At 44.6% G+C, this 23,957-nt stretch overlaps 1 protein-coding gene across 1 annotated transcript in view; it reads left to right on the plus strand.

The window, feature by feature from the left end:
* The window catches only part of LOC126161363 (uncharacterized), a 249,699-nt gene that overhangs the window by 184,533 nt on the left and 41,209 nt on the right, over positions 1-23,957 (plus strand). The window contains exon 12 of the mRNA XM_049917133.1: positions 16,739-17,022. Coding sequence (XP_049773090.1) covers positions 16,739-17,022 — 284 coding nt within the window. The remainder of the gene's footprint in view (positions 1-16,738; positions 17,023-23,957) is intronic.

A 23,957-nucleotide genomic window follows, 5' to 3' on the forward strand; every position in this document is an offset into this window, starting at 1 on the left:
GGTGACCGAGACGTGTAACCAATGGCACCCCATACCATCACGCCGGGTGATACGCCAGTATGGCGATGACGAATACACGCTTGCAACGTGCGTTCACCACGATGTCGCCAAACGCGGAAGCGACCATCATGATGCTGTAAACAGAACCTGGATTCATCCGAAAAAATGACGTTTTGCCATTCGTGCACCCAGGTTCGTCGTTGAGTACACCATCGCAGGCGCTCCTGTCTGTGATGCAGCGTCAAGGATAACCGCAGCCATGGTCTCCGAGCTGATAGTCCATGCTGCTGCAAACGTCGGCAAACTGTTCGTGCAGATGGTTGTTGTCTTGCGAATGTCCCCATCTGTTGACTCAGTGATCGAGACGTGGCTGCACGATCCGTGACAGCCATGCGGATAATATGCCTGTCATCTCGACTGCTAGTGATACGAGGCCGTTGGGATCCAGCACGGCGTTCCGTATTACCCTCCTGAACCAACCGATTCCATATTCTTCTGACAGGCATTGGATCTCGACCAACGCGAACAGCAATGTCGCGATACGATAAACCGCAATCGCGACAGGTTACAATCCGACCTTTATCAAAGTCGGAAACGTGATGGTACGCATTTCTCCTCCTTACACGAGGCATCACAACAACGTTTCACCAGGCAACGCCGGTCAACTGCTGTTTGTGTATGAGAAATCGGTTGGAAACTTTGCTCATGTTAGCACGTTTTAGGTGTCGCCACCGGCGCCAACCTTCTGTTAATGCTGTGAAACGGTAATCATTTGCATATCACATCATCTTTTTCCTGTCGGTTAAATTTCGCGTCTGTAGCACGTCATCTTCGTGGTGTAGCAGTTTTAATGGCCAGTAGTGTACGTCGGCAATATGTAACGTTTCCAGTCTGCCACAAAAAGGCCTTCATTTATGTCATATAGTGCAGTAACGTAAGTCAAGTGGACGGAATAGTTTTGTTTGTGTGGCTTTTGAAACTAATTGAGTTGTGCATGTTTCCCTCGAATGCATAGACTAGAAAGTTTTGTCAAGATACAGTTCTTTGTTTCGTACAATTTATCACCAACTGAAATTTATTTAAAGATGTTGAAATACGCCCCTGCATTCTTGGCTTTCTTATCTGTTAAAACTCTCGACTATCTCCGATTTTTTATTGGCGCAGGCAATTCCCGTACCGTTTACAAGCAAGAAGGGGCACTGGATTCACCTTCAGGAGGAGTGGCGTTCGAAATCCTATCTGATTCAAATGGCTCTGAGCACTATGGGACTTAACATCTATGGTCATCAGTCCCCTAGAACTTAGAACTACTTAAACCTAACTAACCTAAGGACAGCACACAACACCCAGCCATCACGAGGCAGAGAAAATCCCTGACCCCGCCGGGAATCGAACCCGGGAACCCGGGCGTGGGAAGCGAGAACGCTACCACACGACCACGAGATGCGGGCGATCCCATCTGACTTGACCGTTGCATTGACTGATGAACTGATGATATCCTTCGCGGGTCTGCAGCCGGATCATGCAGTCAAACGTACACAATATTTCCGCGGTCCTCCTGTCTGATGTCTTCAGGTGAGAACAGCATTTGCTAGTCTCGCTAACATTAATACTTTGTCCTCTACCTGTCGAGCATTCTTTGCTCGGAATATGTGCAGGTTAAACCTTAAAATTTTGTTCCTGCCGAACCTCTCGGTGTGGTGTTATGTTTTACCTGACTTGCTGGATTGGCCTGCAGATCTTTTCCTCGTGGTCACCTCCCCCTTGGCAGTCGCCTCCCAGACATCCGACTGGGAGACTAGTCTGAAATCTTTTGCTAATGGAGAGATCATCGCGACAGTTTCCCAATTACAGGACACATTTTCTATGGATACACATTACGTTTCTTTAATGCAGTGGCTTTCATTGCCTTTTGCAGGGAAGTTAGAAAATCTGGAAATGGAAACGCTAAGCTTCCATCTAGATACAATGGTGGCCAATGACGTGAAATCGAAAGAAGGCTATGATTTCTGATCAGATAAGTATAGTGCAATATCAACAGCAGCGGAAAATGGTATAACGGAAGAAGAATTCATTATGAATAGGAAGGAAGGACAGAGAATGAGTTACTAAGGACAGTTCAGTGATTGAGTTCTTGTCGTCAGAGATAGTTTAGGTATAAGTGCCGACGTCGCAAGCGGAAGATGAAGAGGCGGAGAAAGTACATGATGGTACTGAATGGGTAATTCAGTACGTAAAGGGAGATGAAAGTCTAATAGTCAGGAGGGGGGGGGGACTAGATTGCGGTTGTAGGGGAAGGATTAGAAGAAAGGGTTACTTGAGAATATGGGCTTGGTACTAGGAATGAGAGAGGAGAGAGACCAGTTGAGTCGTACAGTAAATTTCAGCTAGTAATAGCGATTACTCTGTATAAGAACACAAGAGCAGAAGATCTATTTGGAAAAGGTCAGGAGATACAGGAAGATTTCAGAGAGATTACATCATAGTTAGGTAGAATTTCTGAGATCAGATACCCGACTGTAAGTAGTGCCCTGGAGGAGACATACACTCAGATCTCAAAATACTAACGATGAAGAGTAGGCTCAAGTTTAAGAGACTACGCAGGAAGAATCACTGCACGAACAAGTGGGATACGGAAGAACTGAGGAACGAAGAGAGACGCTTGAAGTTCTCTGAGACTGTGTATACTGAGATAATGAATAACTCAGTAGGCAATTCGATTGAAGAGGAATGGACATCTCTAAGCAGTATAGTCTCAGGAACTGGAAAGAAAAACATAGGTACAACGAACGTAAATGCGAAGAAACCATTGGTAACAGAAAAATTATTTTAGATCATCGACGAAAGAAGGAAGTACAAAAATGTTCTGGGAAATCCAGGTATACAGAAATACAAAGACTTAAATAACTAGGAAGTGGAAGGAAGCTAAGGTTAAATGGCTGCAAGAGAAATGTGTAGAAATCGAAAAAAAAAAAAGATTGTCGGAAGGACTGACTCAGCATGCAGCAAAGCCACAACAACCTTAAGCGCAATGGAGAGAACATATAGGTGGAAAGAGCAGATTGAGGGCCTCTATGAGGGCGAAGATTTGTTTGAAGACGTAATAGAAGAAGAAACAGGAGTCGATATAGAAGAGACAAGCAATCCAATATTAGAATCAGAATTTAAAAGGGGTATGGAAGACTTAGGATACAATAAGGCAGTAGGGACAGATAACATTCCATCAGAATTTCTACAATCAACTGGGAAAGTGACAACAAAATGAATGTTTAGTTGGTGTGTAGAATGTACGAGTCTGGTGGTGTCCCATCTGAGTTTAGGAGAAACATCATCCACACGGTTCCGAAGACTGTAATAGCCGACAAGAGCGAGAATTATCGCACGGTAGTCTTAAAAGCTCATTCATCCAACTTTCTGACAAGAATAATATACAGAAAAATGGAAATGAAAATTGAGGGTGTTAGACGATGATCAGTTCGGCTTTAGGAAAGGGAGAAGCACCAGATAGGCAATTGTGACATTGCAGTTGATAATGGAAGCAAGACTAAAGAAAAATCAAGACACGTTCCTAGGATATGTCGACTTGGAAAAAGCGTTTGACAATGTCAAATTGTGCGAGATGTTCCAAATTATAAGAAAAATAGGGGTAAACTGTAGAAAAAGACAGGCAATATACAAAATGTACAATAATCAAAAGGGAACAATAAGAGTGGAAGAACGAAGTGCTCCGATTAATATGGGCGTTAGACAGGGATGTAGTCTTTCGCCCCTACTGTTCAATCTATGCATCGAAGAAGCATCTACATCTACATTTATACTCCGCAAGCCACCCAACGGTGTGTAGCGGAGGGCACCTTACGTGCCACTGTCATTACCTCCCTTTCCTGTTTCAGTCGCGTATGGTTCGTGGGAAGAACGACTGCCGGAAAGCCACAGTCTGGTGGTATCAAATGTGGTGTCACCGCCAGACACCACACTTGCTAGGTGGTAGCCTTTAAATCGGCCGCGGTCCGTTAGTATACGTCGGACCCGCGTGTCGCCACTATCAGTGATTGCAGACCGAGCGCCGCCACACGGCAGATCTAGAGACTTCCTAGCACTCGCCCCAGCTGTACAGCCGACTTTGCTAGCGATGGTTCACTGACAAAATACGCTCTCATTTGCCGAGACGATAGTTAGCATAGCCTTCAGCTAAGTCATTTGCTACGACCTAGCAAGGCGCCATTACCAGTTACTATTGATGCTGTAAAACATGTACCGTCAAGAGCGATGTTCACCATTTATGGATTAAAGTTAAGTATTCCACAGCTACGTCCTTTTTTGCTAGTCTAATTTCCTTGACCTGTTCCAGACCTCACGCCAGCCTGCGTGAGCTAAAACGCGTGCCTTTCGGCTTCCTGCCAATCCACAACATCAAACATAGGCCGTAATTTGAGAAATACATTTCTGAGAATCTAAGTTTGGTGCATAGCATTGTATGGTGGTGAAACACCGACTGTGGGAAAACCAGAACAGAACAGAATCGAAGCATTTGAGATGTGATGCTACAGAAGGATGTTGAAGATTAGGTGGACTGATAAACTAAGGAATGAGGAGGTTCTCCGGAGAATCGGCGAGGAATCGAATACATAGACGAAAACACTGACAAGAAGAAGGGGCGGGATGGTAGGACATCAGTTAATATATCAAGGAATAACTTCCATGGTACTAGAGGGAGCAGTAGAGGGTAAAAACTGTAGAGGAAACCAGAGATTGGAATACATAGAGCAAATAATGGAGGACTGATGACTCAAAAAAAAGTGGAGATGACTGTCATCAAGCTGCTGCGGATAAAATTATTCTCGCGGTAGGTCAGATCAAAGTGCTGTCAATCTGTTTGGAGTGGGTGGCACCATGGTGGATAGTTCGGACATGAAGCGACTTCAACATTCTACCGCTGTTGGTCACACTCTCCAAGCAGTCTCTTCAAGTGGAAAGGCCTCGTATGATGCAATAATGTACAATTCCAATGCGTTCCATTCCCTGGCCACGCTGTTGGAGGAATGTAGGCTAGATGACAAGGACAAAAATCCTCTCCCCAATACCTGGTCTGTACCAGGACCGACGGTGACACGTTTTTGACCACAAAGCTTTTATTTTTTGCTAAACACATTGAATACCAATGTGGAGAAGTTGCAGCCATTGTTCTCTAGTGAAATCTGGATGACATTTCCTTGACCGTCATTCCCCACAAGAGTCTCAATATGGTCCAGGGCGTCATCTTTCACCACATCTTCTTTTGCAGTCTGATGATAAGCTGTGGACCAACTTAGAGGATGGAGTGTGCAATTCATCCATCATGGCAATAAGAGACCAAGGGAATACATACTGGGGCATGTATCTTTGCTTTCGAGATGATACATTGCCTAAAAAGGTCAGGGTGATGGTCTACTGGTGTGAAGTGAAATCCTATGTCCCTCCTTCTATGAGATGCTGCAGGTGTATGAAGTTCAGACATAAGGCTTCCCATTGGACAACTACAAGGTGCAGGGTCTGCAGGGATCGTGGATGCCCATTGCACATGGACATTCCTTGTTCCCCTCCCACTCTGTAAACTACAGTGAGTTTCTCTCTCCTTGCTCACCAAATTGCTCTATTTTTAAACGTGAGAAGAAAATCCAGAAGTGTATAATACCCTGAACAAGACCTAAGGCCAGAAAAATGTATGAGCATCTCAATTCCATACAAAAGACACAATTTTAAGCTACAGCCGCAATGTTGTCATCTTCTCTGTTCATGGTGCTTTCCTCTGTTGCGCCTCTTACAGTTGGCCACCAGAGCCACCCGCTACTATCTGCCTCCAGGCGATAGAGGGCCCTTCTGCTGCATCTAATGCACACACTTCGAGGGCATTGGCTCCCCACCTACTTGAGACACCAGTCGCCTTCCCCAAGCCAGAGCCACCTATATCCTCCTCCAGCTGCTCTAGCTAGGAGAAAGTCCCTCAGAACTCTTCCTTCCACAGTTCCTGCTGGTCCAAAGCCAGATGCCATCCAGAAAAAAGACAAGAAGGATAGAAGGAAGTCCTCTAAGATGAAGGAAACTCCGGTGGCCCCCACGCCATTGGACTCTTCACATACTCCTTCAGTGCCAAAGGTGGAGATCCTGGTGGCTCCTGAGGCACCAGATCTCCGCAGGCAATGTGCCACAGAACTTACGTCAGTGTATCCCCTGATGTCTCAACCAGTGGCAGCACATAACTCTGAGTCATAAATTGTCCCCCCCCCCACCCACACCATCCTGGCTGCTTCATGCCCCCACAGTATTGTGACAGTCTGATCCTCCAGTGGAACTGTAACCGAATTTTTCACCAACTGGCTGAGCTACAGCAGCTTTTGAGCACTTATCCTGCACCCTGTTATTGCCATCCAGGAAACGTTGTTCCAGCAAGTTGGACACCTGCCCTTTGTGGCTGCTGAGGTTATTTTAAGAATCATTCCACGAGAGGGTATCATAAGGAGTTTGTATGTGGGTGCTGGACTCTATATATAGTGACCTTGTGCCTCTTGATACACCTTTGGAAGCTGTGGTCGTTCAGATAAGTGCACATCAAGTTTTTGCCATCAGTGGTGTTTATCTTCCTCCCAATAATGTTGTGTACCAGGTTGTACTGTCTGCAGTACTCTCTCAGCTCCCCTCACCTTTCCCAGTCTTGAGCGACTTTGTGGGATGGAACAATGATCACTGGTCGTGTTGAAGACATCGAAACTTTACTAGCATAGCTCGGTCTTTGCCTCTTGAACTCTGGTGTCCCCACACACCTCAGTGTGGCACACAGAACTTATTCGCCCATTGATCTCTCTTTCTGCAGCCGTGGTCTTCTGCCATAAATCCACTGGAGGGTCCACGATAACCTATGTGGTAGGGTTCTCTTACCAATCTTCCTGTCCCTCCCTCAGCATTGCTCCACCGAACTCCCATGCAGATGGGTTCTCTGTAGTGCTGACATGACAGGTTCACCTGTGCTGTCGTCCTTAGTTGTCATCGCAAGTCACTATCGATGCAGCTGTTCAGCATACAATGGCAGCCATTCTTTTAGCAGCCAACTAAGCCATCCCTTCTTCTTTCGAATCCTCTGGTGGACCCCAGAGATCGCTGCGGCCATTACAGATCGTAGGCAGGCTCTCCAACTCACAAGCGGCACCCTTCACTGCAGCACCTCATTGTCTTTAAATGGATCCATATCTGCGTCTGCTACCTCATAAAATGACGAAAGCAAGAATCCTGGAAATGGTATGTATCCTCCATTGGATCACTTACCTCTCTGTCACAGGTATGGGCAAAGATGAGATGCCTCTACCACTTCCAGCCCCTGCAGATGTTCCAAGTATTTCCTGAAAAAGTGCCATTTATACTGATCCACACGCTGTCTGCATCTGAGAACAACCACCCCATATTTTGGCTAATACAACAGTGGGTAGAGTGAACGCACTTATCTTTCACTTCCCGCCACATGGAGACATATAAGGCTCCATTCAGCGAATAGGAACTCTCCAGTGCCCTAGCCCTTGCCCTGATGTGGCCCCAGGACCAGACCACATCCACAACCAAATGCTGAAATATATCTCACTGTACTGTCAGTGTCACACCGTTGCCCTCTTTAATCAGATCTCGAATGAAGTTGGGCTCCCTTCGCAGTGGTGAGAAAGCGCGATGGTTCTGGTACTGAAACTGGGTAAGAACTCCCTAGAGATGGACAGCTATCACCCAATCAACCTTAACGATATTTTCTATAAGTTACTCGAGTGCATGGTGAGCAAGCAACTGTGTTGGCTCCTTGAGTCTCAGGGCCTTTACACAGTAACTCTGGGCAGTTTTTGCAATACATGCCAGGTTCAAATGGATGCTTCACTCAGCATCCCCCATATCCAAGAGAACGGGGTCCTGCAGGACTGTACTGAGTGCCGTCCTCTTTCTGGTGGCCACCAATGATGTAGTGGCGACTGTGGGGTCTTCGGTATCACCCTCCTTATTTGCCAACGACTTTTGCTTTCATTATTTCATTATTACTCCTCTAGTATGGGTGTTCCTGAGCGTCGCCTACAGGGCGCCATCCAACAGGCGCAGTCATGGGCTTTCATCAACAGTCTTTTGTTTCCAGCCACCAAGGTCCATGACATGCATTTCTGTCGCTGTCGTACTGCCCACCAGCACCCAGAGCTTTACCTAGACGATCATTTACTTCTTGTAGTTAAGACACATCACTTTTTATGACTGATCTTCGTTTCACAGCCGCCATGGCTTCCCCACCTTCGCCAGCATAACCAAAAGTAGTGACAGCATATCAATACACTTTGCTGCCTCAGTAACACTGGCTGAGGTTCAGATGACTCTACCCTTTCACTGCTCTGCAAAGCCCTAATTCTGTCCCATCTTGATAATGGGAGTCTTGCATATGGTTCTGCATCACCTTCAGCATTGCGAATACTGGACACTGTTCATCATTATGGGGGCCAGCTTGCGACAGAAGTCTTCTTAACTAGAACTGTGAACAGCTTACTAGTCGAGGATAGAGTCCCTCCATTACCTATCAGGCACCAACAATAGCTCTTGAATTACACTATACACGTTCATAACTTCCCTGAACATCCCAACGACTGTGTCCTTTTCCCTGGAAGCGAGCTCCACCTCCCACAACAACGACCCAAAACTGGGTTCACAACTGCTGCACCCCTCCAGTGTCTCCATTTGGAACTGCAACTCCACTGTCACCTCTGGTCAGCGAGACATCGCATCTGCCCCCATGGCTTATGCCCTGACCTCGTATTTGTCTCAAAGTCTATTTCGGTCCAAAACATTCCGCTGACCCCACGATTTTTCGCCACCTGTTCTTGGATGTCCTTGAGACGTATCCAGGTTCAGAAGTGGTATTCAGCGATGGCTCAATAGTCGATGGATGAACAGGCTCTGCATACACACATGCACAGTGCTGTGAACTCCACTCTCTGCCCGATGGCTGCCATGTCTTCACTGCTGACTTGTAGGCCTTTTAACTACCCAATAGCCATATTCATTCTTGCACTGGCGATAGTATCCTAATCTGTAGTGACTCCCTTAGCGCCTTCAGGCTATAGACCAGTGCTACTCTCCTCACCCACTGGATACAACTGTGCAGGATCTTGTCTCTCACCTCCATCAAGCTCGACAGCCATTCGTTGTTATTTGGACTCCCAGTCACGTTGGGATTTCGAGAAATGAATGAGCTGGCCAACAGCATACTGATTCTGGAAACAAGGGTCCCAGAACCTGACCTTCGATCGTTTATATAAAATCAGTTGTTGGAAGTTTGGAACTCAGTGTGGTCTGCCCTGATTTTCTCAAACAAACTGATGATAGGGACTCCACTGTCCTCTGTCGACTCTGCATTGGCCATGCTTGGCTGACACATGGCTGCATTCTATGATGTGAGGGTCTCCCTCACAGCCAATGTGTAGCCTGCCTGGTGGTGGCTCACATACTCATAGACTGCCCTAATTTGACTGCTTTGAAGCAGCATGTTAATCATCCTGACATGCAACCTCTGGTGCTAGTGCAAGAAAAAGGCTGATCTGGTGTTACATTTTGCCCATGAAGATGGTTTCTATTCATCCTTCTAAGGTAGGGTTTTCTGGCCTCATTAACCGCCTGAAGGGTTAGTGGGGCACCCCTCTCCTCTGCCCCCCACCCCTCGCCCAGGGACCCTTAGCGACCAATGCTCAGTGGCCCAGCCTGGCCTCACCCTTACCACCTTTTTATTTTCCTTATTCACTTTCCATTTCTCGATTTTAATGCCTTGTCTTGACTGATCTTTTTATGTCTTTTCTGTGCTGTCTTTTATCTGGGCTTTCTGTTTTTATTGTGTTAGTTGCACTCAGGTTTTCTGGGATTCGGCTTTAGTCTCCTTCCTTTGACGACCACTCCTGGTTTGCCACTTCATGGATGAAGGGACTAATGACCTTGCAGTTCAGTCCTTGTCACTCCAAACAAACTAAACAACCAACCAACCAGTCCTTGCAGTACCCCTGCACTTATCTGAAGGCCAGTTTACGACCCATCGTTTGCCGTCACTTGGGACGTCCTCTCAGCAAGGAAGGGCCGAAACTGATTCATACCGTGAACGGCGGACCTTTTATATGCCACAGAAGACCAGCACCACATGTTCCAGATGTTACTGCTGCTGCCCTCTGTCGTAAGTGAAGGTACAGTTTCCCAGTGGTGAAAGCTGGAGAAAACGGTGAATCCATATCGAGTTCCACTATCAAAACATTCTGCCGGCCAGTGGAGTCAACGACCATTGTTTCTTTACATCTGATTAAACTGGGTTCAAAATCTTACATAAACGGTAACTCTTGCTCCTACTAATGTTGTCTACCAGTCCACTTCCGACAGTTTCCTTTAAAAACAGCGAGACGCAGGGCATCCACAATTCGCATCCTTCACACAGATGTGCTAGGCTGTAATAAACACCTTCGCAACACACGTTTGATGCAGCCTAATACATCTGCACTAACATAGCAATATCTTATAGAAGAACATAGAATGTTGTATGACCTTATAGAAGAACTTAGAATGTTGTATGACGAGACACTTGTGGTTGGTCCTGCATTTCGCTATTGGGACTGCGTTTTAAACGAAGCTATCTAAATTAGAGTGGCAGACAACAATATAATACAGGCAAGGTTTACCCTTTAAGTAAGATTTGGAACACTGTTTTATCCGCAATTAAGAAACAATTGTCGTTGACTCAGCCAGCAGAATGTATTGACAGTGATACTCAACAGCGATTCGTCGTTTTGCCCAGCTATTACCAGTGAGGCACTGTACCTTCACTTGCACTAGGTGCCAGCAATGACGAATTCTGGCGCACACACGTTGGTCCGCCGAGGCGTGTATCAGTTCCCACGAGATTACATGCAGTGTTCTCGCCTGAAGAGGGTGAACAGGTGGACTGTATCAGATGACTGCATGATCCATCTGCATACCCAAGAACTCCATCCAATCATCCAGATTGAGGTTTTCCGTAGTTACCCCAAACTACTTAATATCAGTGATCAGAAAACAAAACTGCCAGTTTCTATCCCTAGCATTGTCCCTTTCCTAATGAAATGTCAGACCAAAATTTTCCATCCTTCCTACAGTCTGAAATATCCAGCCACGCCCTGCAGTCCAATAAACGGCTTCTACACTAATGAGAAGAGAAGAGAAGTTTGTGGCACAGCTTGACTAGAAGAAGGGATCGGTTGGTAGGACATGTTCTGAGGCATCAAGGGATCACCAATTTGGTATTGGAGGGCAGTGTGGAGGGTAAAAATCGTAGAGGGAGACCAAGAGATGAATACACCAAGCAGATTCAGAAGGATGTAGGTTGCAGTAGGTACTGGGAGATGAAGAAGCTTGCACAGTATAGAGTAGCTTGGAGAGCTGCATCAAACCAGTCTCAGGACTGAAGACCACAACAACAACATTGATGAGACTGAATGCTACCTGGTGACGATTCTGGAGGGTCATATGATAAGGAAGGTATATAAGTGTAGCAAGAGGAATAGGCAATCATTATAGCGATGACACGGACCGCAGATGAGGAATTCCACTGATTTCAACAAAGAGCAGATGGTTATGGCCCGGCGTCCGTGGGTGAGCATCTCAGAAACGGCGAAGCTGACTGGCTGGCTGAACATGTGCTACTCTCATCAACTTCTATGGAAAGTGGTTCAAGCATGGTGAACCCCAAGTAAGAAACATGCTGTTGGAAGTTCACACCTCATCAAAGAACGTTGAGATTGGAGGCTCTATTCTGTAACATAAAATATAGAATTAAATGGTCCAGATGAAGAAGAAGAAAATATACTAAAATATCATTCCACAAAAGCTTCCAGCAACTAGAAGTAGCACTAGCATCCTTCGCTGAAATTAATACAGTTATACAAATTCTTAAAAACAAACGCTCTTGTGGGGTTGATGGACTTTCAAACAGAATTCTGAAAAGTTGTTCTAACTTACTAAGAATGTCCTTAGTGATACATGCAATGCATGGCTGTCACAGGGAATTTTTCCAGACAGGTTTAAATGTGCAATTATTAAACTGCTTAATAAGAAAGGTGACAAGACAGACTTAAACAGCTGTCGTCGAATTTTCTAACTGACATCTTTCTCCAAAAGATGCAAAAAAATGGTGTTCTCCAGAGTAGTCACACACTTAAGTGGAAACAATTCAATTAACACATCACAGTTTGGTTTCCATAAAGGTTTCTCAACTGAGAATCCTGTTTATACATTCACTCATAAAACAGTGCATTCCTTAAATCGTAATATATTGCCACTTGGTATTTTTCTGATCTCTCTAAGGCCTTAGAGTGTGTAGACCATGATACTTTTTTAGAAAAACTCAAGTTTTATGAAGTTGATGACTTTGCACGCAGATGGTTTGAATCATACTTGATAAACAGAAAGCAAAAGGTTGTGCTGAATAAAGCAGACGATGTTGGAAAGGTAGAAAATTTTAGTGACTGGGGGTAAAAATTAGAGAGGTCCGCAGGGTTCAATTTTGGGTCCACTCGCATTTCTTTATATGTGAATGACATTCCACTTATCATTCAACGACAAAAATTGGTACTTTCTGCAGACGATACTAGTGTTATAATAAATCCCTTTAGAGAGAAAGCAACAGAAGAGTTAGTAAATGATATTCTTCAAAGAATTATATAGTGGTTCTCTGAAAATGGACTCCCCAAAATTTTGAAAAAAAAACACACACACACTACATTCAGTTCTGCACAACAAATAGAGTCATGTCAACAACTCATGTAGCACATAAGCTGGAGTCAGTTGTAAGTAGGCTGTTTAGGTTTTTATGTTGGTAACGCCACGTAGCGCTCTGTATGAAAATCACTGACTGTGCTGTGTGCAGTCTGTGGCTGGTTTGCATTGTTGGAATATTTGCTATTGTAGTGTTGGGCAGTTGGATGTGAACAGCACGTAGCGTTGCGCAGTTGGAGGTGACCCGCCAGCAGTGGTGGATCTAGGGAGAGAGATGGCAGAATTTTGAGAGCGGACGACCTTGGACGTGTGTCCATCAGAAAGAGTAAATTTGTAATAATGGATATAATGAACTGATATATATATATATATATATATATATATATATATATATATATGATGACTTTTGAACATTATTAAGGTCAATTTGTAAACTACAACTACAAAGGAAATTCTCTCTACAGGCACGCTCTAGCAATAAACAAAACTACACTAGTTACACAACTACAAGAAAAAATCAGAAGATTCCAGTGAGGTATCCTCGGCTAAGGGTCGACATATGAAACATCCCCTTAGGAAAAATTTATAATTACTCTGCTGGTAAACCTCTTACGTTATTTGATTTTCAAACAGCTGAGCAGAACTGAACATACTCAGACATTTCTCTCTCTACTTATTCTGATCAACACTAAACTGACACATAATATTTTAGCGCAACGTAATCTGACTTTCAATAATCCCTACAAAAGAATGGCCCTGACTAACAATAACCTATACCTTTCATGAAACACTTACCTCACAAAAATCTTCGTTACTCGAACTACTGCAATACAGCGAGCGCCAATATTTTCGTAAAATAAAGAACAACCGTCTTCAGTCACAATCTTGATTTTATGCCAATGCACGATACATTTCAAGCATTGGGACTAATCTTCAGTTGCTTTGACAGTCCACATCACATTTCCTGGTCCTGGTAAGATTACAATGGTATATTACAAAGGGGGCACACTGTGAATAAAAGCTTACAAAACCAATACGAATCGAAAAATAACTTACTATTTCCAGTCGTGGATTCATGGTTTTGAAGCACGGTATGAGTAAACATGTTTATATACAGTGCATACATACACATATCATTCTACACCATATTATGTAAACATAAGTCAAAACATATCAAAGAATTTCAGCTGTAATGATGTTGCATCCCTACAAATACACAGATGTTATTAAAGAAGATACAGGGGACGCGCAAAATAATGTGAACACTTTACTTACTTGAAAATAGTTTATTAATAATGGGTTGGACCCTCATTTGCCCGTAATACACAGTAGCCGCTATTCTTCTTGGAATACTGGTATATGATGATTGTATAGTGCCAGTGGAATGTAATGCCACTCTTCTATCAGAACCTCTTCTAACTCCTATAGAGACTGGGGAGGCGGAAATCTTTTCCGGACTCTGCTCTCCAATACCGCCCACAAGGGTTCGATAATGTTCAAGTCCGGTGACTGTGCTGGCCAGAGAACACGCTGCAGTTTAGTTGCATGCTCCTCCTACCACGATTGTACTGTCCTGACTGTGTGAATGGGTGCATTATTGTCCTAAAATATGGCATCATTGTTGGGGACAGCATTTGAATCATGGGGTCCATCTGATCATCTAAAATGTTCACATAATCGTTGACTGTTACACTGCCTTTGAGAGTAATGATGGGACGAGCAGAATCAAGCAATCAGGATTGTAGGTTTCTTTTGGGGCTCTCCAGACGTAAACCTGACTCGATGTTTGAAATAACAAAAACGTTGACTCGTCGGACCATATGACGTGTTTCCACTGATCAGCCGTCTAGGATGTATGCCTCTGACACCATGTTTACGTTTCTTTACGTTGGTTATCGTCACTAATGGTTTCGGTAAAGCAGGTCGTCCATGAATATTCGCTTAATGGAGTTCCCGGCGGACAGTGTCGATAGATATGGGGTCTCGAAGACGGCTATTGAGCTCTGCAGTCACTTCATCACTTCAACAGCCGTAGTTAGGTGTTGTTTTGACACAATTCGTGTTAGCGCAGGTCGATCTCTGTCATTTAGTTCTGATATGAGCCCACTATTTCGCTGACATGATGATGTCTTTCCATGTTTCGTGTAGGCTGTCATGACTGTTCAAACAGTTGCTCTCAAAACATTCAGTAAATTGGCTGTCTTGGTTACTGATGCTCCAGCTAATTGGGTCCCCGCAATCTGCCCTCTTTGGAACTCTGTTAGGTCTTTCATTGCATGTCGACCTTGGCCTGTGAACGCAAATACGAAGTGTGCACTATTCGTAAACCAACTGCACTGATGTCTAGTCCGTACTGAACGCGCACAGTCCAACGTGACACGTGCTTTACCTGCACTGTTGACCATCAAACACAACCATTCAGTTACTACCACTGTTCACATTATTTTGCCTATCCTCTGTACAAAGCCATTATTATTAGTTATACAGGATACCGTTTACAAAACGAGTATCTGCATCTACATCTACATATCTACTCCGCTAGCCACCAAGCGGTGTGTGGCGGAGGGCATAATTCGCGCCAAAGTCATACTCCTCCTCCCTCCTCCCCCCCACCCCACCCCCGCCCCCTGTTCCACTCACGGATCGCGCGAGGGAAAAACGACTATCTGAACGCTTCAGTACGAGCTCGTATTTCCCTTATCTTTGAATGGCGAACATTACGCGATTTGAAGGTTGGTGGTAATAATATGTGCTCTACATCCTTGGCGAAGATTGGATTTCGGAATTTAGTGAGCAGCCCCTATCGTTTAGCGCGTCGTCTATCTGCAAGTGTGTCCCACTTCAAACTTTCTGAGATTTGTAACGCTCTCGCGATGGCTAAATGTACCAGTCACGAATCTTGCCGCTCTTCTTTGGACCTTCTAAATTTCGTGAATCAGACCCACCTGGTAAGGGTCCCATACAAACGAACAAGACTGGACGAACTAACGTATTGTAAGCCATTTCCTTTGTTGAAGGACTGCATCGCTTCAGGATTCCACCAATAAACCGCAATCTAGAGTTCGCCTTACCCGTTACTTGTGTAATCTGATCATTCCATTTGAGATCATTTCGAGTAGTCACACCCAGATACTTAACTGACGTTACAGCTTCCAAACAATGATCATTTATTTTGTACTCATACATTAATGGGGATTTCGCCTTGTTATATGCAGTAGGTTACACTTACTAATACTGAGAGGTAACTGCCAGAGCACGTGTGAATATGTCAATTGTAGATTTCGCCATCAAATGGTTGCACTATTAATGTATTTGTTCCTTTAGGAAAGAATAAAGTTTTAAAATTACCGAATAAACTGTGGCTGCTGTACTCTATTTGTTGATTCAACATGTTTTCAGAAGATTTTTCTTTGTGTAACAGTTATTTCTAAGTGTTGTGGTAGATGAAGGTTTTACGGCGGTTTTCTGTTTGGAATACAGTTAGGCTGTTGTGGGTGTCAGTCTGTCTCCGTAAAGGTACATGTGGCTGGCTGTCGTCGATTTGTCATGGAGTGGTTAAGTCTAAAAGCTTCAGTGTGTTTTGCCGGCCGGAGTGGCCGTGCGGTTCTAGGCGGTACAGTCTGGAGCCGAGCAACCGCTACGGTCGCAGGTTCGAATCCTGCCTCGGGCATGGATGTGTGTGATGTCCTTAGGTTAGTTAGGTTTAATTAGTTCTAAGTTCTAGGCGACTGATGACCCTAGAAGTTAAGTCGCGTAGTGCTCAGAGCCATTTTTTTTTATTTATTTCTTTTTTTTTTTTTTTTGTGACGCGTGGACAAAAGACAAAGGCGGTGAGTGATAAGCTGCTCAGAAAACAACCTGCTGAAATCAAAGATGTTCATAAGAGTCGTATTTTGATTGACCCCAGTACACAAACTTCAATAAAGGCAGGAGTTACAATACCCCTGCTGGGTGATTTGCACAGGCGCTGTTCCCACACGTGGTGCTGGTGAGCTCGGCGTGTTCGTGGCTGTCTCCGCTGGTGCCGGTGGTGGCGCTGGTGGCGACCTCAGGGCTGGAGGCGGGCTACCCGCTGCGGCAGGACAGCGCCACGGAGTTCCTGTGCTACCCGCAGGGCGTCGCCCTCTACACCACCGTCGTCTTCCCAGTGGCGCTCTGCACGACCGCCAACGCCGCCATCTTCCTCTACTTGCTGCTGGTTGTCCTCTTCCCTGTACGCCAGGACGAGGTTGACCTAGGAATCCGACAGTAAGCACCTTCATAGCTAGAAGTACATTACTGACCTTGTCAGCTATTGTGTGTGAGCCTCGTTGCCGGCGCATTAGTATCATGTGTGTACGTAGTGTTTCTTTCACGTTTGAGATGCCGATTTCTAGAAAACTCCGCGACACTGACGTATAGAGGGTGTTCGGAAACTCCCAATTTCTAGGACTTGTAGAGGGGAGTGGGCAGATAATACTTTGAATTGGAACTCACGTCCGCCAATTACGGTTTCCGTGTTACAACCATTCGAAAATATTAAACTTAGATTAAAACTGTGTGCCAGACCGAGACTCGAACTCGGGACCGTCGCCTTTCGCAGGCAAGTGTTCTAGTTCTGCAAGGTTCGCAGAAGAGCTTCTGTGAAGTTTGGAAGGTAGGAGACGAGGTACTGGCAGAATTGAAGCTGTGAGGTCGGGTCGTGAGTCGTGCTTGGCTAACTCAGATGGTAGAGCACTTGTCCGCGAAAGACGAAGGTCCCGAGTTCGAGTCTCGGCCGGCACACAGTTTTAATCTGTCAGAAAGTTTCATATCAGCGCACACTCCGCTACAGAGTGAAAATCTTATTCGAAAATATGTTGGTAACGCTACCACTTTTACATGTAAGTGATTAAGCGTGATCCAGTACATCACTTGTTTTAGAACTTCACTCATTAATAGCCAAAGAAATTGCTTGTATCGTCGTTGACGGGTTCTCTTCAACACGATGCAGTATGGCCTCTTCCAGTGCGGGAGTGCGTCGTCTCCTTGGAGGACCACAGGCAACCCTGCTGACTGTAAAGGTACCATTTCTCGACGCCGTCACGTAATTGTGGCGAAAAGTGTATACGACGGAGTAGGACGTTGTGGAGAACGATCTTGAAGGCAACGAACAGCCCTTTCATTAACGTGAGCTTCGCCATTCAGAAGGATCACTTCGATGTATTCTACAAACATGTGCTCAGTCACATTGCTCTAACACTCACAGACACGTGAATGAGGTTCGAACCAGGTCAGAGAGGTAGGATAGACGTCAGATGACATAAGCCGATCCGACGTATCCATGCCCCACCCTGCTGCACTCCTACCTAACAAACGTATTTTCAAACGGCTGTAGCACGGAATCGGTAGATTTCCTTACACGGGTTGCTATTCAAAATATTATGTACTCACTTCCCTCTACAAGTCCTAGAGATCTCTAACTCGTATTTCCGAACACCGTGGATTTTGGTGGTGCAAAATCACTTGCAGTATAGTGAAAAATGTGATGTAACGTTACAAAGCGTACGATCCGAAAAAGGCAACATAGCCTTTCCGAAACCGGTTATTTAAATCTAATATATGCTTTTCTAGCGATCTTGGCGTTTGAAAGTTTCTTCAGGGTCCAAACTGTGGAGAAAAGTCCTCAGTGCACTGGATCCTTTAAACGTTCCGGACCACTGCTGAACCACTGGGTGAAGATTGCACCTTTAGCTGCCCCTCCTTAAGTGTCCGTTACATCATCTAATAGCCTCAATCACTTTCATGTATACCACTGAGTATTACTTCTTAAATAACTCTCAGTAATACAGGTAGACGATGTGAGCCTTGAATGCTCCAAGAACATGTTTCCTCTAGCAAACCCATTAAGTGTGTAGCATAAGAAATAATCTTCGAGGATGGGATATAAAATGGTTGTACCCTCTGCCAGATCCGAAATTATAGGGACTTTATTCCCCCACTCACAAAAGAAAATGTCGCAGAGGGTTAGGTTCAAACGGCTCTGAGCACTATGGGGCTTAACTTCTGAGGTCATCAGTCCCCTAGAACTTAGAACTACTTAAACCTAACTAACCTAAGGACAGCACACGCATCCATGCCCGAGGCAGGATTCGAACCTGCGACCGTAGCGGTCACGCGGTTCCTGTCTGAAGCGCCTAGAACCGCACGGCCACATCGGCCGGCGCAGAGGGTTAGGTGTTGGCTGTGAGCAAGCCTTTCATGTCGACCACGTCTGTCTGTCCATTGAGCTGGATATGATAGTACAGCCTTTCGTGAATCTCGTTTGTGAAATGTGAGATTACAGTATTCCGCATAAGGTGAAGGCACGCGGTGTTGCGGCACTATATGACCTCGAAACTTCTCCAGAAAAGTTTTGTCAATTACCACTGGGAAGCAAGGGAACTGAACAATGGAAGACGAGGTATTACTGCACTACATTGTTACATTGATACATCCCTACACCTCTAAAACTGATAGATACGACTTCTCATTCACCCAGAAGTGCCGCTCGAGTCCGTGGATAAAACAGCCATAGTGGAACACGAAGTCATCTGATTACAACACATTGTCGTAGTCCTGGCCATTGATCACGTCAGCCCCAAATTTCGACGGGCTCTACCATATAACCACTACCTACATTGTTTACAGTAAAATAATCCTTCTCAGAACGATTTTCCTTTGGATGTTCGGTCTTCTGACTGGTTTGACGCGGCCCACCACGATTCTTTCTTGTGCCAGTCTCCTTATCTCAGAGTAGTAGCTACATCCAACGTTCTTAGTTAATTAACATGTACACTCTAACATTAGTCTTCCCCTAGCGTAGATCTCTTCTATGGTTTCCCGTAGTCCTCTGATGCCTTCATATGAAGCTTCCTTCTGTAACCCTGGATCTCTATCGCTTTTCTTTTCCTTCCCACACTGTTCTACAACAGAAACACATCCTCAGAAACGTCTTTCTCAGCGTAAAGCCTATACTTGTTACCAATATACTTCTTTGGACGAGAATATTTTTTCACTCTCTTTCCTTTTTTTAATATCTTCATTTCCTATCTCTAAAATTTGTGATCTGTTGGAGTAAATGACCTAATGGAGAGATAGAGAATTTTGATTTAGTACCGAGAATATTACGAACCAGTTGGCCAAAATGTGTGATTTTTTTTACCATCACAACTTTCGGGATCACATTATCCACTTATCAAGCTGTTTAAGTTAAAATGAGATTAGACGCCGCCACAAATAAAAAGCAAGAGCAAACATGAATTGTTAAACATTGCACGACACTGCCCAACTCTGTTTATGGCAGTCGGCATAAAAAAATACAAGTCACATCCATTCTCGTGATGCGATGTGAACCTTTATATGCAATGTCCTACAAATAACATCAGGATTGAATAGTCGATATTTAAATTTCATTTCCTGTTTCTCTACAATAACGAGTACATCACGTGGCATTTTGCTTGTTATTTTCGTTGATTTTCTCAATCGTTCCGATAATTCAGTTTCAGGTTTTTAATTATTATTGTGAACTTAGCACTATTTATTCATTAATTAAAACATCTGCTGTTCATATTTTGTTAATTCACTGATACGCTGATTTTAATCGTATGAGAACATAATTTCAGATCCCTACCTAGAAAAAGGTGGCATTCACAGTCACGTTCATAATACAGAATGAAGTGCTTTGCATATATTAATGAAACATGTTTACCTTTTAAGCTACAGAGTAATCTACCTTCAGAAGTATGTTAGAAGGATAACTATCAGTCTTTCGACTAACAATAAATCAGTTGTTGTGTCAAGACATATCATCAAAATCCTGAATAAGCTATACCAAAAAATAGAAATTTTAGGATCTTGTACCCTCCTGGATAAATCTCTGCCGATGACCGTGGTCTGGTCCGTTGCATGAATATGTGGTACATGTGTGATGGGACTTCCACCACTTTTACACCACGACGGCTTCAGAACATCTCTTCTCCTCCAGAATGGGTTTCGCCGAGGAGTCTCTGTAGCATATCCACTTGAACTGTAAAACCTTTGGAGTTAATGCGAGGTAACACAAATAAGAGGAACCATGTTAATGGATAATTTTTGGGGAAGAATAGACGTTTCCAATACAATATACGGCCGAAATTTCAAATAATACTTTTGAAAGCCAATGCAGATCAAGGTCTTGTATTTCGTACAGTATTCTGTATCGTAATTCCTGCCCAGTTTATCTTTCCTCGTGCTATGCTGAATATAAGGAAGCAAAAAGAGAAAGTGAAGAGGACAATATCCTTGCTGTCATTCAATCAAGCACCTTATCATTTATTGATATGAAATTCAGTGCAGTGGCATTTATTGACATAAGGAAACGGTAAAAAGCGTTTTGTGTTGCTAGCTCAGTGTTTGATAATATAGATAAAATATTTCATTTTATTTATGTTTTTCTTGCCATGTTCTAAGTTAAGAGATATTGTAGATCCAAGAAAAAACACTGATTGCATCATAGCGACTTTGTTTTCGACTAAACCGTGGTAGGATAATACAAAAACGAGTAACACACATGGCACAGTGTGCTTTGACCAATTTGTTTGGGCACAATCCTTGGTTACAATGCCCCTGACCACGTACTGTGAGCGTTTGTCCCACGTAATGTGAGTCTTAAGAAAGCAAGGTTGCATAGCCAATGCATCTGATTAATAATACGTGCGCCGGCCGCTGTAGCCGTGCGGTTCTAGGCGCTTCAGTCTGGAACCGTGTGACCGCTACGGTCGCAGGTTCGAATCCTGCCTCGGGCATGGATGTGTGTGATGTCCTTAGGTTAGTTAGGTTTAAGTAGTTCTAAGTTCTAGGGGACTGATAACCACAGATGTTAAGACCCATAGTGCTCAGAGGCATTTGAACCAATAATACATGCAACTGGGTCGCTGACAGAAGAGAAGCTAGCCACAATCAAAAGTAGGGCGAGGTTAGGAGTTGAGTGTCTACTGTAGAGAGATTTCATGAAAATAGTGAACATTATTGGGATGAGGAGGGGAAGCATTCAACAGCAGTTCATGGGAGCTTGACCAAGTGCTAAAACCAAGCGCTAAGGTCACGATCCAGCCTTTGAAGTGCCCGAATCCCTCTGAAAAAAAAAAAAAAAAAAAAAACTCTTCAGGTGCGACCCGCCCAGTACCCTCCCCTCATACAAAGGCTCCACGTGATTTGATGTATCTAGTGTCATATAAACCATATCCAGTTCACGGAAGAGTCAGAGAAGGCTGGAGTGATTTCCGTCATTTGTCAAACCTGGGATACCTCGATATAGTTTGGAGACGGTGTTCTCGTTTTCAGTGACATCATATTGGGAACTCATGCCACTGCATGTCTATCTGTAGAGTACAGAGATTACATCCGGAAGTGGTACGTGCTACTTTGCCGTGGTGCATAAAAAAGTGAGTTCTGTCTGATGGATAGTAACACATGATGGAAGACAGCTGAAGAATGTCAAGTAGAAATTTTGGAAGAAGCGCTCACCTCGTACTGAATGCCAGGTAGATGAGTATGATTATACACGATTAGAATTTCAAATACACTGCATAACATGAAGAGTGGAGCATCGAAAAATGGAACAGGAAACGAAATGAAATTTCACGGGTTGAGAGGGTATGTAATGTTATTTCAGTTTTCACAATATCGAGTCAAATTTGCAAAGATGTTTGCAGTATAAGGCCACATACTGCATGACGTTGTACCTGCTCTGGCCTGGATGCCTGTACGAAAGTATTTGCTGGTATCACAAAACCGTTGTACCCTCAGCTGAGGAGAGCTGGGCTAGAACCGTTTTAACTGGTGCTTGGTATCCTGGACACTGGCACTGCGACGATGTCCTAGCTAGTCCCACACATCTGTATCAGGGACAGATCTGGAGATCTTGCTGATCATAGGAGTACGTTGTGGTGGTCATGGCAGCTTGCGCAAGGGACGATAATTCCCTGGCCTGGCTGCTTCTAGGCTATAACAAATTGCACGAGATGACACAGAATTTTGCAGGGAATCCATCTCGGATGGCAGTCACAGATGTGAATGGATTAACATGTACTTGGCGCTCAATACGATGATCTTCTCTTGTGATGTTCAGTAGTGTTAGACCGACACGTGGACGACGAGAATGTCTGCCTTCACCCTCCCATCCAGATCAACACTCAGTCACTGTCACATCCACATGCCCCAGAACCTGGATATTGCATGATTAGACTATACGACCAAAAGGAGACCCGCAGTAAGGCCTCTTTCCAACTCTGTCCCGTGCTGATGCCAACGTCTTTGGCACGGTAGAAAAATCTGTTCTCGCCCACTTACCGAAATTAAGCAACCTCAGGCCCAGCTAGTACTTGGATGAGTGGCAGTCTGAGTACAACAGATGCCTTTGGCTCAGACACGCGCAAGTCACCGAAACTGAAAATGGCTCTGAGCACTATGGGACTTAACATCTGAGGTCATCAGTCCCCTAGAACTTAGAACCACTTAAATCTAACTAACCTAAGGACATCACACACATCCATGCCGGGGGCAGGATTCGAACCTGCGACCGTAGCGGTTGCGCGGTTCCAGACAAAAGCGCCTATAACCGCTCGGCCACTGCGGCCGGCCACAGAAACTGCATCAAGTTCAAAGACCTGCACCAGGCTGTTGGCCATACAGCATTACTATTATATTTGGTGGTGATAACACTGCCTCACACGATTACGCGGCATCTCCGTGTCCTTCACCGTGAACAGTCGACATCTGTGCTACTCACGTTCCTGATATGCGCTACCAGGCCTGGTAACAATACTGAACACGAACACTAATGCACTCTGGAGGCACAAAGAAGTACAGCTCTAGTCACTTACACACCCACCGATGGTGTATACGTGTATGAAGTTACACTGACATTCGACATTGTCTTCTGGGTGTTTCAATTCTTTTGTCAAGCAGTGTCAGTTGTCGAAGCAAGAAAGGTACAGCTTCTGATTATTGCATTTCTTCTGGGATGTATCGACATCCACAACTATACTCTGCAAACTAGTGTGGTGTGCATGGCAGAGGGTACATTTAGCATGTCTGCTTCCCGTTTAATTCACATACGGGGCGTGGGAAGGATGATTAGTGAAACGCCTCTGTGCGCAGTTAAACAATTTAGTCTCGCGTTCTCGATACCTCACAAAGCGGCT

Source organism: Schistocerca cancellata, chromosome 2 (genome assembly GCF_023864275.1).
Source record: "Schistocerca cancellata isolate TAMUIC-IGC-003103 chromosome 2, iqSchCanc2.1, whole genome shotgun sequence".
Taxonomy (NCBI): domain Eukaryota; kingdom Metazoa; phylum Arthropoda; class Insecta; order Orthoptera; family Acrididae; genus Schistocerca; species Schistocerca cancellata.